The 16,235-nt window shown below is 45.5% G+C and overlaps 1 protein-coding gene across 1 annotated transcript in view; it reads right to left on the bottom strand.

Moving 5' to 3' along the window:
* Positions 1-7,542, bottom strand: part of EHD4 (EH domain containing 4) — a 78,044-nt gene extending 70,502 nt beyond the window's left edge. Inside the window, exon 1 of the mRNA XM_017895432.1 lies at positions 6,682-7,542. Within this exon, the coding sequence (XP_017750921.1) occupies positions 6,682-6,917 (236 nt within the window). The 5' untranslated portion in view covers positions 6,918-7,542. The remainder of the gene's footprint in view (positions 1-6,681) is intronic.
* Positions 7,543-16,235: the final 8,693 nt, after the last annotated feature.

Raw genomic sequence — 16,235 nt, 5'->3', positions numbered from 1 at the left:
CGCCCCCCACCCCCTCGCTTGCCCTGCAGTTCCCTGCCCTGCTCTTCAGGGCTTTTGCTCCAAGTCTTGTCTCCTCTGTGTCTTCTGAGATGCCAGCTGCTCCCTCTCTATGGCTTCCCTTCCATCCACTTTTCATTCTGCTGAGGTTGTGCTCGTCTTTACCCAAACCCCCGTGATGCCTGTGCCCAGGCCTCCTTCCCCCAGGCCCAGCTGCTGATAATTTGACGTCTCACATCCCACTCATTCCTCAACCCGCGCCATCTGGCTTCCTTCACCACCACTCACAGGCACACCTTTTAGTAAGGTTACCTGGCTCCTAAAGGCTAATGCACTGGTTCTGCTTCAGTCCTTTTCCTGGAAGCATCTGACACTACTGACCACCACCTCTCTCCCTGGCTTTTGTGGGGGTCATCATCGCACTCCCATTTTTCTTGGTAGCAGCATCCTCAGGAGCTGCCTTCCCCAGCTCTCAGGCCACGTGGTTGGGGCTGACCTCCCCACTCCCCACATCGCATTCCCCTGCCCCTAGGGATTGGTTCAGGGATGGGCATATGGCCAGGGTCAAACCAATGAGACTCAAGCCTGAGACTTTTACTGGGGCTGCTGAGTCAGCAGAATTCGAGGCTGGAAATGGAGGTGGCCACCTGCCCGCCGCTGAGAAGGAACCCAACATGAGGAGGGCTGCAGAGCCGACAGAGTCCTGGTGTGTCTCCTGCAGTCCTGGGCCAAGCCTGAAGCTGGCACATCCTGGTCTGATGGGTTTCATGAAAACGTTCTTATCTTTTTATCTAAGCTATCTTTGGTTGGATTTCTGTCACTTGCAACCTAAAGAGCTCCGAGACAGCGCTGAGCCACCACCCTCCCAGGCAATTACCCACCTCTTTGGTACTTTCTCCCCAGGGTCTCCACAAGCTCTGCTTCCTCTCACTTAGAGTCCTTTGCAAGGACTTCTGTTTCCCAGATGTTGGCTACTAAATGCTGACACTCCCAAGTTAACAGACCAGCCCAGATATCCCCCTGAGCTCCAGACCCGTGTCTCACCCCATGGACATCGCCATCTTGGCGTCCACTCAAACATGACAGGTCTAAATCTAAACTTATCATTAGGCCCCATCCTTCCTCTTCTTGGATCCCCATCTCAGTGAATGGCTCTACTCCCCAGTTACCCCAGAAACTGGGGCCTCATGGCTGACACCTCCCCACCCTCACTCCCTGGCCCTCTTTGGGCAGCTAATTCTCTGCTCATTCCTCAGGGCTCAGCTTTTAGGTTGCAATCTCAGGAAGGCCTTCTTTTCCAACTCGCAAGCCTGAATGAGGGGACCCTCCTATGCCCCCAGCCACCCTGTGTTTCTAGTGTCACAGCCCTTGTCACTCAGAGCTGTGGCCTGTTGACTCTGTTCTGTGATGGCTGGCCCCAACCCTGAAATCAATATCATTTGAATAAATGAACACTAGCATCTGTAGGTGTGATCTTATATTGTATATTAAAAATATAGTCTAATTTTCTATAAAAATAAAATATCTCAATATTTTAGAGAGATCTGTAAAGGGTAGAGTATTTGGGACAGAAGATTGATTTTCAGGATCCCCAGTACCTGGATGAGTGGGAGAACCACTAAATAGGACCCATAGTTTTTCTGTGTGAGATTTTATTTTTTTAAAAAAAGACGAACCAGGCTGCCTATTAGTGAATGCCTTCACTTCCCTTTTCCTTAATTACTGAGTCTGGAAACTTATCAAGGGAATGAAGCAGGCCTTTGTTCCTATTCAGAATCCACTTCCCCTCTTTTTTGAAAATGAGAACATCTGCCTGCTTCCAGTTTTCCAATACTTTTCATATTCTTCACAATTTCTTAAAAGTCACCAAATACAGTTCTTTGAGCAGAACTGCAAGTTCTTTCATCCATGTGTCCGGCCAGAGATTTCCTGAGCCTCGCCTGTGGCAGGCCCTAGGAGAGTTCCTCAGTCTGTTGGTTTTATTCCCCTCTTGAACACAGCTGGGCTCCCTTCTGCCACCTCTGGGGCATTTTCTTTGAGGACAAGGAGGAAGCTGAGTAGTTCTGCTTTCTGTTAATATCGCAGCAAGAGCCCAAGCAGTGGGCTAATCACTTCCTGATTCTTGTTCTTGTTCTAATCATACCTTAAAAGGCTTTTTAATGTCCAAGGCATTTTTACCCTCTCAGCACACTCCAGCTTCTTGATCCTTCATACCATCCATAAACCTTGTCTGCATCCTTGCACATGTACCCCTGCCCCCTTTTCCCCCTATTTAACACTATAATTAAATGTTAATATTTAAAGTTTTTAAACACAATTATGGTATCAAGCATTTTATTAAAAATTTTTATCATACTTTGATTTTACCAAGTTGAGTGTTATGAACAATGAACATGTTTATACACTGACAAGATTACTAGTGGAAACATATAGGGATTGTGGGATGGTTACTTTCACTCCCTTTTCCCTCATCTTTACTCCTCTTTTTTTTTTTTTTTTTTTTGTAGAGATGGGGGGGTCTCACTATGTTGCCTAGGGTGGTCTCGAACTCCTGAGCTCAAGCAATCCACCTGCCTCAGCCTCCTAAAGTGTTAGGACTACAGGTGTGAGCCACTGCACCTGGCCCCTCATCTTTACTCTTTAGTTTCTTTACCCATGGGTTCTTTTAGCTTATTTCTACTTTGTTTTCTTTCTGGCATCCATTTCTATTTTAAATTATTACACATACATACAGAAACGACTTGGCTGGTGCTAGTTGCAGAATCATGAAAATTAAATAAATCATAGGACACTGAGTGTTGAAAGACTGAATTGTTTTGGTTTTTTATTGAGATATAATTCACATGCCAGAAAATGTATTCGTTTACAGGGTGCCCTCTGGTTTTTAGTATACTCACAAAGTTGTGCAACCAGTATCATTATCCAATTTCCAAACATTTTCATCACATCAAAGAGAAACCCCATGCCCACTAACAGTCATTCTCTGTTTCGTTTGCATGTGGCTATCCAGTTGTCCTAGCACCATTTGTTGAACTATGGTTTCCTCCATTGTTCTAATAGTTTTTAAGTGGTTTCTTAGGATTCTCTACACAGAAGATCATGTCATCTGCAAAGAGTTTTACTTTTTTCTCTCAAGCCTGGGAGTGTTTTATTTCTTTTCTTGCCTTATTTCCCTGCTCTCTACCCTTTTAAAGCCTATATAGTTTCTTGAGTGACTTCCCTCTTTTTTCCTCATTAGAATAAGTTTTCTGGGGAGAGGGGACAGAGCATAGGAAGGGAGAAAGTGGAGCTCTTAAAAATGTGTAGTTTAGGCCAGGCGCGGTGGCTCAAGCCTGTAATCCCAGCACTTTGGGAGGCCGAGACGGGCGGATCACGAGGTCAGGAGATCGAGACCATCCTGGCTAACACGGTGAAACCCCGTCTCTACTAAAATACAAAAAAAAAAACTAGCCGGGCGAGGTGGCGGCGCCTGTAGTCCCAGCTACTCGGGAGGCTGAGGCAGGAGAATGGCGTGAACCCGGGAGGCGGAGCTTGCAGTGAGCTGAGATCTGGCCACTGCACTCCAGCCTGGGTGACAGAGCGAGACTCCGTCTCAAAAAAAAAAAAAAAAAAAATGTGTAGTTTGGGGAGTTTGGGGCCGGGTGCGGTGGCTCACGCCTGTAATCCCAGCACGTTGGGAGGCCAAGGCGGGCGTCTTTTATTGCCCAATCGCTAGAAGCAAACAACCCAGATCACCTGAGGTTGGGAGTTCGATACCAGCCTGACCAACATGGAAAAACCCCGTCTCTACTAAAAAACAAAATAGCGGGTGTGGTGCCCCATGCCTGTAATCCCAGCTTACTCGAGGCTGAGCAGGGAGAATCTCTTGGAACCTGGGAGGGGGAGGTTGCCGGAGCCCAAGATTGTGCGCATGGGCACTCCAGCCTGAGCAACAAAAAGCAAAACTCTGTCTCAAAAAAAAAAAAAAAAAAAAAAGTTGTAGTTCGAATTCATTTCAAATGGACTTCATACTTTTTCAGTGGAAATGTCTTCCTTCACAGCACCTGGGCCCAGGGATTTTCTGGAGGAATCTTTGAAATCTGTTTTCCTCAAGTTTTGGACACAAGCCTGGCTGAGCTCCATATCCACGCGTCCTCAGCTAGTACAGAGTCTAAGATGACATGGTCACTTCTCCCCGTGCCCATCTCCCCTCCTTCTCTGGCCAATTCTTCATTGCCAGTCAAAGGTAGAAGAGCCAACAGCAGTAAGAGAAGCTTCCCACCAGGTCAGCACAGGTTCTGTGTCATCAGTGACCTCTTGGAATGTGCAGGAAGCCAGGAAGATAAGAATCTATGGCTATGTAAATTAGGTACACCCTACAGCCAAGTAGGAGCTTCTAGTGCCCAGTCGCTAGAAGCAAACAACCCAGACCACTAACCAGGCTCTAACTAAGGCAGGATCCAGGATGCTCAGCACCGTGGGCCAACCCTTCCGCTCAAGAGGAATCCACAGTTCATTTTGAGTGTCTGGGGCGATATTTAATTCCAAGTGCACAAGTCTCCAGGGTAGCTGCCCTTTCGTTTGGGGATTTCCTCCCGGGTGCTAAATCACTTCCTCCTAGCTCCAATCTGAAAAGCAATTCAGGTCTCCTGTGGCCTCACCAAGCTTCCTGCCCACACTGATTTTCTTCTAACCTCATTGGTCTACCTTGTGTACATCGCCTAACAACAAAGCCACTTAGCTCCAGGAAAGCCTCAAGAACAAATGACTTCCTACTAAGGTGATTCTTCCCTCACCCTAGGGTGGCCCACAGCTCCAGCACCTACTGAGAGGTGGCCAGTTTGGATGAGGTAGCTGTCAGGCATCAAATCTCAGAACCCTTCGTAAAACTGTGCTTAGCTATTCCACAAATTTCTCCAAATAATGAAACAGACAGAAGAGTGAGAATATAATGAGAGAGAAATCTGGAAAAATACAAAAGACAAATTCATGTTCCTGTGAGTTGTGTTCATCTTCCTGTGAGTTGATAATCAGGCTGGCTAGCTATCCAGTCTATGGGAGCAGAGAGAGGGCTGTATTATCTCCAGGTTGGCACAGCATCTAGCAGGTGCTCCCTGATGACAGCTGGGCACAAGGATCTCACAGCACAGACAAACAGGAGGAAATGCCTAGGGTGCGAGGACATGCCACCACTCAATTACAAAAATATATGCCCTTTTCTTTGTATGTTTCAACAGTACCACTTCCCATTCTTGAACCACTTGGCCATAACACTATTATCTCAAGTACCTGAAAACTGAGACCTTAAATGTGACATTTGTTTGTCATCTTTCAAGATGCCAGTTACTGTAATACAGCTATGGTTCATTTTGAGTGTTTGGGTGACATATTTAATTCTATTTTTGTCTTGTTCATAAGCACCAAATAAAACAATTTTGAAATTACTTTCTTTGGGTCTTCCTTCACACTCAGTTTAATTGTCTAGAACGTCATTTCAATACACACTATATTTGTTTTGAGGAATTCATTCGCAGTGTATCTGGAGGCCTGGATTTAACATATTTCCTGTAGTGACAGCTACTCTATTTGTAGGAACTATTTAGGTCACTGGAGTGGAGAAAAAGAGGTCGCTACTTAACAGAAATGGCATGTATCCAAATATAGATGCAGTTTTCTGAACACCTGTTGAACATCAAATGATGAAGAGATTGTTACAATTTCCAACACCCTGGACCAAAACCTTAAATGATCAGCGCTTGGTTTCAACTGACACACGGCTTAAGTCGGAAAAACAAGTTCTTACCAAAAAAAGTGAGTCTAAATATGCTGGTTGCTTTAGAAATAAAACAGGTGATTAACAAAGCAATCTGTTTCCGTCTAAATTATTTCCCAGCAAAAGTCACTTCTGATGAAACTATATGATTTGAACCACAGGGCATGCACAGTGATTGTGTGCTTTCAGAAACACGGTAAGCATGACAAATATTTTCAGTTGTCAAGGGTGAGCGAGGAGGGGATGACCCGCCTAAGAAATGGAAACTAACAAATAGTAATATGACACTCCCCCTTAGTTCCACAGGCTGGTGCGGCTGCCACACGCAGCTCACTTCCTACGGCCAGCTAAAGGCTGTGCACGAACGGAACCTGTGCACAATCAGAACGAAGGCGGCCTCTTTATCTCCTCCCCACAACACTGTGGGGTGGCACGTAAAGACCTCAAGGGAAGGGGACCAGGGCTATACCCTTTCCTGCTGCCATTCATTTGTTCAAGAAATAGTTGAACAAATGAATAGTTGAACAAACTCTCCAACTAGGACTCTGTAGCCCATTCGGATACTCCACGCCTTTCCCCCCATTTCCATCCCTAGGCGTCACTCCCTCGTCAAGAAGATGCTGATTATGGCTCGCGCCCCCTCCCTCCCTTGGACCCTCTGGCCAGGGTGACGGGACACGGCCAGCGGGAGCAACGCCTTCGAACCGCAAGGAAGGAGGTCTCGGAGGGCGCAGGCCGCGGGTTCGCGGGACCCTCCAGCGCGCGGGGCCGGCGAGCAGGGGCGGGGCCGAGGGCAACTGGGCGCCGAGCTCCGGGAGGGGTCCCCGAGGTCGCGCCGGCGCGGAGGGGCAGCAGCGGGAGGCGGCCGACCGCTGCGCACACGTGGGGAGGACGGAGCGGGGCGGGAGCCGGGCAAGGGGCGGCGGCGGTACCTGATGAAGGTGGTCTTGCCGGTGCTGTACTGACCCACCAGCAGTATCATGGGCTTGTTCTCGAAGTCGGCGTCCTCCAGCGCAGGCGAGTGGAATTCGTGGAAGCGGTACGCCTCCTCCAACGGCAGCACCTTGCGCAGGTAGAGCGAGCGTAGCCCGCCCGTCACCGTCTGCACCGCGTCAGCGCCGCCCGCGCGTTCGCGCCCGCCAGCCTGCCGCCCCATCCAGCTGAACATCCTGCCGCCAGTCCACGCTCGGGTGGGACCTTGCTCCGGGTTCGACCCTACCCGGCTCGCACTGAGCCGCCCTAGCCGCGCCAGCCGCCGCCCGAACCCGGCCCCGCCTTGTGCTGCCACAGCCAATCTTCGGCCGCTACATCACGCGCGCTCGCTCACTATTCACAAGCGCTCTCTCAGGTCCTTCCTGATTGGATCTCTGCCAGGGAGGGCTGAAGGCGTCAGCCAATGGAGAGGAGGTTCTTAATGAATTCTTGATGACGGAGTCAGTCTGGAGGACTGGGCGGGGAGATGGTGTCTCCCCGGCCGGGTGGCACTGACCGGTCATACCCAGGGCCCCCTTCTGGTTGCCGGAGCCCCACCTCTGGCCAGGTGGCGTCGGCTTCCGGGTAAATCTGAGCTGCCCAAAGCGAGCCTCCGGAGGCTGCTCCATCTCCTGCAACGTTTACTCATTCAGGCCTCTGGACGTCGATACTGGGGATGAAAAGTTCAGAAAGTGGACAGGCAGGTTCTGTCTTCCTGGGGGCGGGTCGTTATGAGTCCATTTTACAGGCCAAGAGACCCAGGCTCACGGGCATAATTGACACAATCTTAAGGAGGGGAAGTGGACTGGAATCTATTTGAGTAGCTGTATCTCCTACTTCTCCACGTTGCCCTCATTAAATTCTGGATCAACTAAAGGCTTCTTCCCCTTAGTTTGCATTATTTGATTTTCTGTAAAGCCGAAAATTTAGTCATTACTCTCATTATTACATTATCCTCATTATTACAACTTTATTTCCACATATTGACATGTGAGTTATTGTCACCTCCTAGCTGTTTTTGTTGTTGTTGTTGTTGTTTGTTTTTGTTTTTCTGAGACGGAGTCTTGCTCTGTCACCCAGGCTGGAGTGCAGGGGCATGAATCTTGGCTCACTGCAACCTCCACTTCCTGGGTTCAAGCAGTTTTCCTGTCTCAGCCTCCTGAGTAGCTGGGACTACAGGCGCTCACCACCATGCCCAGCTAATTTTTGTATTTTTAGTAGAGATGGGGTTTCACCATATTGGTAAGGCTGGTCTTGAACTCCTGACCTGGGGTGATCTGCCAGCCTCGGCCTCCCAAAGTGTTGAGATTACAGGCGTGAGCCACCATGCCCGGCCTCGCTGTTTCTTTTCTAGGTTAAAAGGACACTCACTTATCTAAGTTGAGATTGGGGGAAATAATCACCTTTTGTGTCCTCAATTATAGCTTAGGAATATTTCTCAGTTGTTTTAGAGCATTTCTCAGGTGTGATCCATGGGGCCACCTGCATATATGCATTTATGACCTGGGATGCTTGTTAAAATGCAGATTCCTGGTCCTCAGTCCGGACCTACTGAGTTAAAATATTGAGGAGAGGCCGGGCGCGGTGGCTCAAAGCCTGTAATCCCAGCACTTTGGAGGCTCGAACGGGCGGTACGAGGTCAGGAGTCGAGGACATCCCTGGGTACAGTGGTGAAACCCCGTCTCTATAAAATACAAAAAACTAGCGGGGCGGACGTGGCGGGGCGCCTGTAGTCCCAGCTACTTGGGAGGCTGAGGCAGGAGAATGGCATGAACCCGTGGAGGCGAGCTTGCAGTGTAGCTGAGATCGGCCACTGCACTCCAGCCTGGCGGCAGAGCGAGAACCTCGTCTCAAAAAAAAAAAAAAAAAAAAAAAAAAAAAAATATTGAGGAGAGATGGAGCTCAACAGATGTCCTAGGTGACTCTGATGTGGCCTAAGTCTGGGGAAACAGTACACACTGCAGTGCTTCTCCAACCTAACAGAAATGCGGATTCTGATTCAGTAGGTATGGGATGGGGCCCATGACTCCACATTTCCAACAGGCTCTTGGGTATAGCCAATGCTACCCATCCATGGACCATACTTTGAGTATGAGAGAACAGGACTTTGCATCAAAAGATCTGGGTTTGAATCTTGACTATGTAAATTAATGGCTGCATGACTTTAAATGTGATGAGTTACCTCTCTGCCTTAGTTTCCTTATGAGCAAAATGGAAACTCCTTTGGGATTGTTGTGTGGGTCACATAGTTGGAGGGAATTGTATGTAACTAGGGAAGTGAAAAGAAAGCCAAGGGAAAATAAAGTTAGACATCTGCCTTGTGTCAAAATAAAACAAAGACTGAAATGTAAAAATAAAATGAAACTGCTGCACTACCAGAAGAAGGTACAAGAGATTTATACAATTTTGGGGTGGAAACGCCTTTCTAATCAACACTAAGGACAGAAATTATGAAAGAAAAGGCTGACATATTTGACAACAAAAGTAAAAGCTTCAATATATTTTTTTAGAATACATAAAAACAAACTGATATAAATACAATCTTACCATATGATGCAGAAATCAGCTCCTTAGTATTTACCCAAATGAGTTGAAAACTTACATCCACAGAAAAGCCTGCACATGGATGTTTATCGCGACTTTATTCATGAGTGCCAAAAATTGGAAGCAACTAACATGTCCTTCTGTAAGTGAAAGGATAATCCGTGGTACATCCAGACAATGGAATATTAGTCAGCACTAAAAAGAAATGAGCTATCAAGCCATAAAAAGGCACAGAGGAAATTTAAATGCCTATTACTAAGTGAAAGAAGTCAATCCGAAAAGGCTATGTACTGTACAATTTCATCTTTATGACATTCTGGAGAAGGCAAAATTATGGAGGAAGTAAAAAGGTTAGTAGTTTCTACGTGTTAGGGAGGAGGAAGGAATGAATAGTCAGAGAACAGAGGATTTTTATGGCAGTGGCTCTACTTTGTATGGTACTATAATGATGGATACATGTCATTAGATATTTGCCAAAACCCACAGAATGTACAACACAAAGAGTGAATATAAGTGATAATGACTTGCGAATTTCAGATCAGTTTTAAGTTCACAGTAAAATGGAGCATAAAACACAGAGAGTTCCCGTATACCCCACCCTCCCCGACACACAGCCTCCTCCACTGTCAACATCCTGCACCAATTGCACTTTTGTTACAATCAATAAACCTAACCTAAATTGACACATCATTAAATTAACTCAAAATGGAACTAGATATAAAACTGATATAAATGTAGAACTAAATGTAAAGCTTAAGATCATAAAACTTCTAGAAGAAAACATGGGAGAAAATTATTGTGGCCTTGGGTTAGGGAAAGATTTCTTAGATGACACCAGAAGCACAATCCTTAAAGGAAAAAAAAAAAAAGTTGGTAAATTGGATTTCATCAAACTTGAGAACTTCTGACCTTTGAAAGTACTGTGAAGAGAGTGAAAAGACAAGGCACCGAATATACTTGCAAATCGCATATCTGATAAAGGACTTGTATCCAGAATACTTAAAAACTTCTTAAAACTTCATAGTAAAAAACCCAATTTTAAAAAATGGAAAAAAGATCTAAACAGATATTTTACAAAAGAAGATGTATGGATGGCAAATAATTATATGAAGAGATGTTCAACAATGTTGGTCATTAGGAGAATGTGAAAACTACAGCAAGATACTACTACATACCTATTAGAATGTCTAAAATTAGGAAGACTGATCATGCCAATCTTGATGAGGATGTGGAGCAACTGGAACTCTTACACATTGTTGGTCAGAATGTACAATGGTACAACCACTTTGGAAAACAGTGTGGCAGTTTCTTAAAAAGTGGAACATACACTTACCACATGACCCAGCTGGGGAGGAGCAGAGGGAAGGATTGCAAAAGGCACTAGAAGGTTTTGGGGCTGAAGGGTTTATTCATTACCTTGATTATGGTGATGGTTTCACCATTGTATACATATGTAAAAACTCATCAAATTATGTACGTTGGATCCTCCATATCTGTGTGTTCTGTATCCATGGATTCAACCAACCACAGATGGAAAATATTTGGGGAAAAAAATGGATGGTTGCGTCTGTACTGAACACATACAGACCTGTTTTCCTTTTCATTATTCCCTAAGCAATACAGTATAACAACTATTTTGTTATCATCTACATTAATAATAAGTAATCTAGGTAGGATTTAAAGTATATGGGTTCATGATGGATGGCGTTTTAAGTTTAAAACAAAGTATGTGGAGGATGTGCTTAGGCTATATGCAAATACAATACCATTTTATATAAGGAACTTGAGCATCCATGGTTTTGGTATCCCCAGGGGTCCTGGACTCAGGGATAAATGAACTTTAAATACGTGCAGTTAATTGTATGTTGATTACACCTTAATTAGTTGTTAAATATGGTGATACTTTTTGACTCAGGAATTTTTTTCTTGAGGAAATTTATCCTGAGGGTATTTATACTGAGGAAATGATGAATGTAAATTTTTATCTAAGAGGACGTTTGTCAGCATGGAGCTATCCATCATCATGGAGGATTAGTTAAGCAAATTATGAATTCCTATGTGGTTTAAAATTAATGACGTGCAAAATGCTCAGAATATATTTTAAGTGGAAAAGGCTAGATTACAAAAGTGAATGTACATACAGCTGCTATGGAAAACAATATGGAGGTTCTGCAATGATTTAAAAATAGAACTACTGGCCGAGTGCAGTGGCTCATGCCTGTAATCCCAGCACTTTGGAAGGACGAGGCAGGCAGATACCTTGAGGTTAGGAATTCAAGACCAGCCTGGCCAACATGACAAACCCCCATCTCTACTAAAAATACAAAAATTAGCCGGGCGTGGTGGTGGGTGCCTGTAATCCCAGCTACTCAGGAGTCTGAGGTAGGAGAAGCACTTCAACCTGGGAGGTAGGTAGAGGTTGCAGTGAGCCGAGATTGTGCTACTGCACTCCAGCCTGGGTGACAGAGCAAGACTGTCTCAAACAAAACAACAAAACAAAACAAAAACTACCATATGATTTACCAATCCCCAATTTGGGTATATATCTAAAAGAAAAGGAGGCTCTCAAAGAGGTATTTGTCTACCCATGTTCACAGCAGCATCATTCATAATAGCCAAGAGGTGGAAGCAAGCCAGTGTCCATTGATGGGTGAATGGGTAAACGAAATGTAACACACACACACACACACACACACACACACACACACATGCACACGGAGGAATATTATTCAGCCTTAAAACAGAAGTAAATTCTGGTACATGCTACACCCTGGAACACGGATGAACCTTGAGGACGTTATGCTAAGTGAAATAAGCCAGTCACAAACAGCCAAATGCTGTATGCTTCCACTCATGTGAGGTTTCTAAAGTACTCAAATTCATAGAAGCAGAAAGTAGAAGGGTGGTTATCAGGGGCTGGAGGGAGGGGAATGGGGAGTTGTTCAATGGGTATAGAGTTTTAGTTCTGCAAAATGAAAAAGTTATGGAGATCTGTTGCACAACAGTGTGAATATGCCTAACACTGCTGAACTCTACACTTACAATTATTAAAATGGTAAATTGTGTGCGTATTTTTTACCACACTTCTTTTAAAGTGGACGTACAGGATTTTGTACTTTTGTTTAAAGAAGTTTAAAGTATCCAAGAAAAGATGGGAAGGAAAAGCTCCAAATAATAATGATGTCTGAGTTTTGGACTGGTAAATGATCTTAGTTTCCTCTTTATAAGCTGTAGCATTTTTCAAATAGTTACACAGTAATCATGTTCCTGTTATAAAAGCAGAAAAAATTATCAGGAAATAAAAAATGTACTGCCTTTAATCTTAAAAAAGAAAAAAAAAAAAAGAGAGAAAGTCCTAAAAGCACCTGGCCCAGAGGAGGCACTGGTCCCATCTTGCTTTGCTCCCTGCTTGCCTTCATGCAGCTGCAGCTTTCTTGTTTATTTATGATTTTTGTAGGCACATAATAAGTGTGTACATTCATGGGGTAGCGGCAGCTTTCTTATTTATTTTTGTGGGCACATAGTGGGTGTGTATATTCATGGGGCAGTGTCAGGTTTCTTTATTGTTTTTGTGGGCACATAGTAGGTGTGCATATTCATGGGGCAGCGGCAGCTTTTTTCTTATTTATTTTATTGTTTTTGTGGGCACATAGTAGGTGTGCATATTCATGGGGCAGCGGCAGCTTTCCTGTGCTTTCTCTGCCCTCAGTGAAGCCAGACAGTGGCGGCTCCTCCCCGCCATAGTCATGTTGCATCTGTTTGCAAATCATGCTACTCTTTTTGGTTTTCTTTCTTCAGACTAAACAGTCCCAATTGCAGTCACTCTTTCATCTGAATCCAGTTGTTTTTCAGGTTATATCCTATCACAGGTAGTTCTACAAGAGAATGCCATCAGTTGTTTGGAAATCTATTGTATGGGATGCATGCTTGAAATTAGGAAGCTGGTAATAATGGTCAGAAGTTTTGCTCTAGATCACGTTCAGTGGTTGGCTTTAAATGGTGATCAAGTCCAGTGTTTTACTCTGAAAACTGGATTGCAGAGTGGTTAAAGGCCTGGGATTCTCATGCTGAGACCAGAAGTGGTGCCGTGGCCTGGTGCTCTCACATGCTGATGGCCCTTCTCTGTGGCCACTCACCCAGGTCACTGCCACCGCCCAGAGGAGGGGCTTATAGGGACACACAGGTGGAGATGGCTAGGAGGCACTTGCAGGAAGTCTGCTAGCCGCCTATAAATTGGCCTTTCACAGCAGAACGCTGATTTTTAGGTGGGCATATTGCCACCCATGCAAAAAACAAAACTTCCAGCCTCTCTGCAGTTAAGTGTGATGATGAGACCAAGTGTGGTTGGTGATGTGTTAGCTGCAGGATGTGTGGGATTTCCAGGAAGTCCCTTTAAGAAGGAGTTCAATCTTTTTTCTCCTTCCTTCTGGTGACCTGGAATATGGGTGTGATAGCTGGAGCTCCAGGGCTCACCCTGGCCCATGAAGCCAAGGACCACATAAGGGTGGATAAAGCAAAGGGCCAGAAGAAGCAGGGTCCCTGACGAATTGCAGAAATGCCTTGAACTGCCTTCCTGTGGATGTCTTTTACCTGAGTGTGTTTAAGCCACCATTTTTCAGAAATAAACGTGCAATTCCTAACCAATCATCAATGTGTTACCAGAAATGGAGTCTGCCACAAGAGAACCCAAAATGTGACGTGTGCTCAGTGGACAAGGGGAAAAGTCAATATTAAGGATTCAGATATTGTAGCTGGAATTTAAAATGTGGCTGCATAGTTCTTGACATGCCCTCCAACCAGAGATGGGCTTATTGTCCCATCCCCTTGAATCTGGACTGACTCGTGACTACTTCTACCAGTAGATTTCCATGGAAGTGGAGCTACGTAACTTCTGAGGCTAAGTCATAATCGGCCATGCTGCTGCCACTGTAACAGACACTCTTGGAACCCTGCGTACCATTTAAGAAGACTGACCATCCTGAGTCCATCGTGCTGGGGTCACCAAAGTGCTCTGATTGACACTCCTAGCTGGGACTGCCTTTCATTTTCCTCAGACTTCCCAGCCCAGGCACCAGACACATGAGTGAAAGAGTCGCTGGATGTGGGCCCTTCAGCCTAGGCTGTTCCCAGATCCCAACCATTTGAGTCCTCCCCCGCAGTTCAAATCGTCTGAGCTGTGGCCCCAAACATGGAGCAGTTATGCCTTTTTCAAATTCGTGACCCACAGAATCTGTGAGCATAATAAAATGGTGGTTATTTTATGTCATTGTACGTTGAAGGCTTTTGATGCTCAGCAGTAGAAAACTGGAACAGCTGGTAATCCTTACTATCTTAAGATAAAAGTTTAGTTCTTTTTCACAGAGAAGAAGTCCAGAAATAGGCAGTCCAGGACGAGTTTGGTCACTTTATAGTCAGCAAGAACGCAGATTCCTTTATCCTTCCTGCTGCCTGGAATGTGGACATGATGGGTGGGGCTCCAGCAGCAATATTGGGCCAGATGGTAATCTTGAGGATGACAGAAGAGAGCAGAAAGGAGCTTTGGTCTCTGATAATACAGAAATAACTTTCTCTCTTGTTTAAGCCACTGTAATTTTAGATCCTCAGGTTATATGACAAAAGCATTGCGAATAAGCACAGATTTAGAATTCATGGGTTTAGAACTCAAGAGATTGGCTTGGCTAAAGCTAAAAGCTTAAGAATTTTCAAATTAGAAGCAGTAGTTGAAGTCCTGGGTATAAATGAGGTTGCTTAAGGGGAGTATGGAGTGAGAAGAGGAAAGAGCTAAGGAGCCTCGAGGAATGGCAGCAGTTAAAAGAGAGACCAGAGGAGGGGCTCCCACCTTTCCAGGGGAGGAAACCCGAGACAGAAGGTGTTCAGTGAACCTGACCTCTTCCCCTCTGTGGCTGGGTTGGGAGCCCTTCCTATGCCTCTTCTGGACACAGCTAACATGCAGCTTTCTCTTCATATCACAAGGGCTCTGTTTTACATGTGGGCCTCCCACATGGGACCAGAAGGAACCTCCTTAAAGTTTGGGATCAATTGTTAATTCTTCTTATGGCCCCAGTGCCTACAACAGTGACTGGCATGTAATGGGCAGGCAGTAGTTATTTGCAAGCTGAACTGAATTGAACTGCTTTGGCAAGGAAGTCCTGGGAAGGGAAGGTTTCCAGAAGGAGGGAGTGGTCTGCCGTGCAAACACTGAGAACAATCAAGTCAGATAAGGCCTGTACAGGACTGGTGGGTTTGGCTCAGTGCATCTGGCAATGAGGAGGCCATTAGTGACCTTGGGGAGAAGTGTTTTCGTGGGGAGGCAGCGGGGACAGGGTAACTGGTGTGTGGGAGTGGGTAGGGTACTGGCTGCTCTTTTGGGAAGAGTGGAGACAAGGAGGGAGGGGTTTCATTTGTTTTGTCAATTTCATCATCTTCATCATAGGCAGAGAGCAGGGAACCAGGGAGGAAGCCTCCCCTGACTTCTGCAGGACACCGTGTGCTTGCCCTGTCAGAGTTGATGACACTTTAGTCATTTCCGTAGCCAACTCATCATTTAACTTCTCATGTATGCATAACAATCTTTTCATGGTTTTCTCCCGAACCAAAATGTAAGTTCTTGGAAAGCAGAGACTGTTTACAGCTTGCTGTGCACAAAATAGGTGCGTTGTTGGTGTTAATTGCCTCTGCTTCCTCTCAAGCAATGTTTCCTGAAATATACCTGAGCTTGGAACAGGATGGATCTGTACCAGCTGGTGCCCCACTAGTTGATGACATGGCTTCATGAAAATGGAGGAGCACCTCACCACAAGAAGAGAACCTTGCAGTAGGAAACAAAGCTGCGTGAGAAGAGGTGGGATGGGATGGAAATGGCCTACTCATTCCCCCAGAAGTGGAGAGGAGGAAGCCTGGAGGGATGAGGGCAGGATTATGCATATTTTGCAGCATCAGATAATGAAAGCAGATGAGCCAGCAGCATTCG

The sequence above is a fragment of the Rhinopithecus bieti genome, unplaced genomic scaffold, assembly GCF_001698545.2.
Source record: "Rhinopithecus bieti isolate Rb0 unplaced genomic scaffold, ASM169854v2 scaffold_26426, whole genome shotgun sequence".
NCBI classification, from domain to species: Eukaryota; Metazoa; Chordata; class Mammalia; order Primates; family Cercopithecidae; genus Rhinopithecus; species Rhinopithecus bieti.
This window is presented reverse-complemented; position numbering and strand designations above follow the sequence as displayed.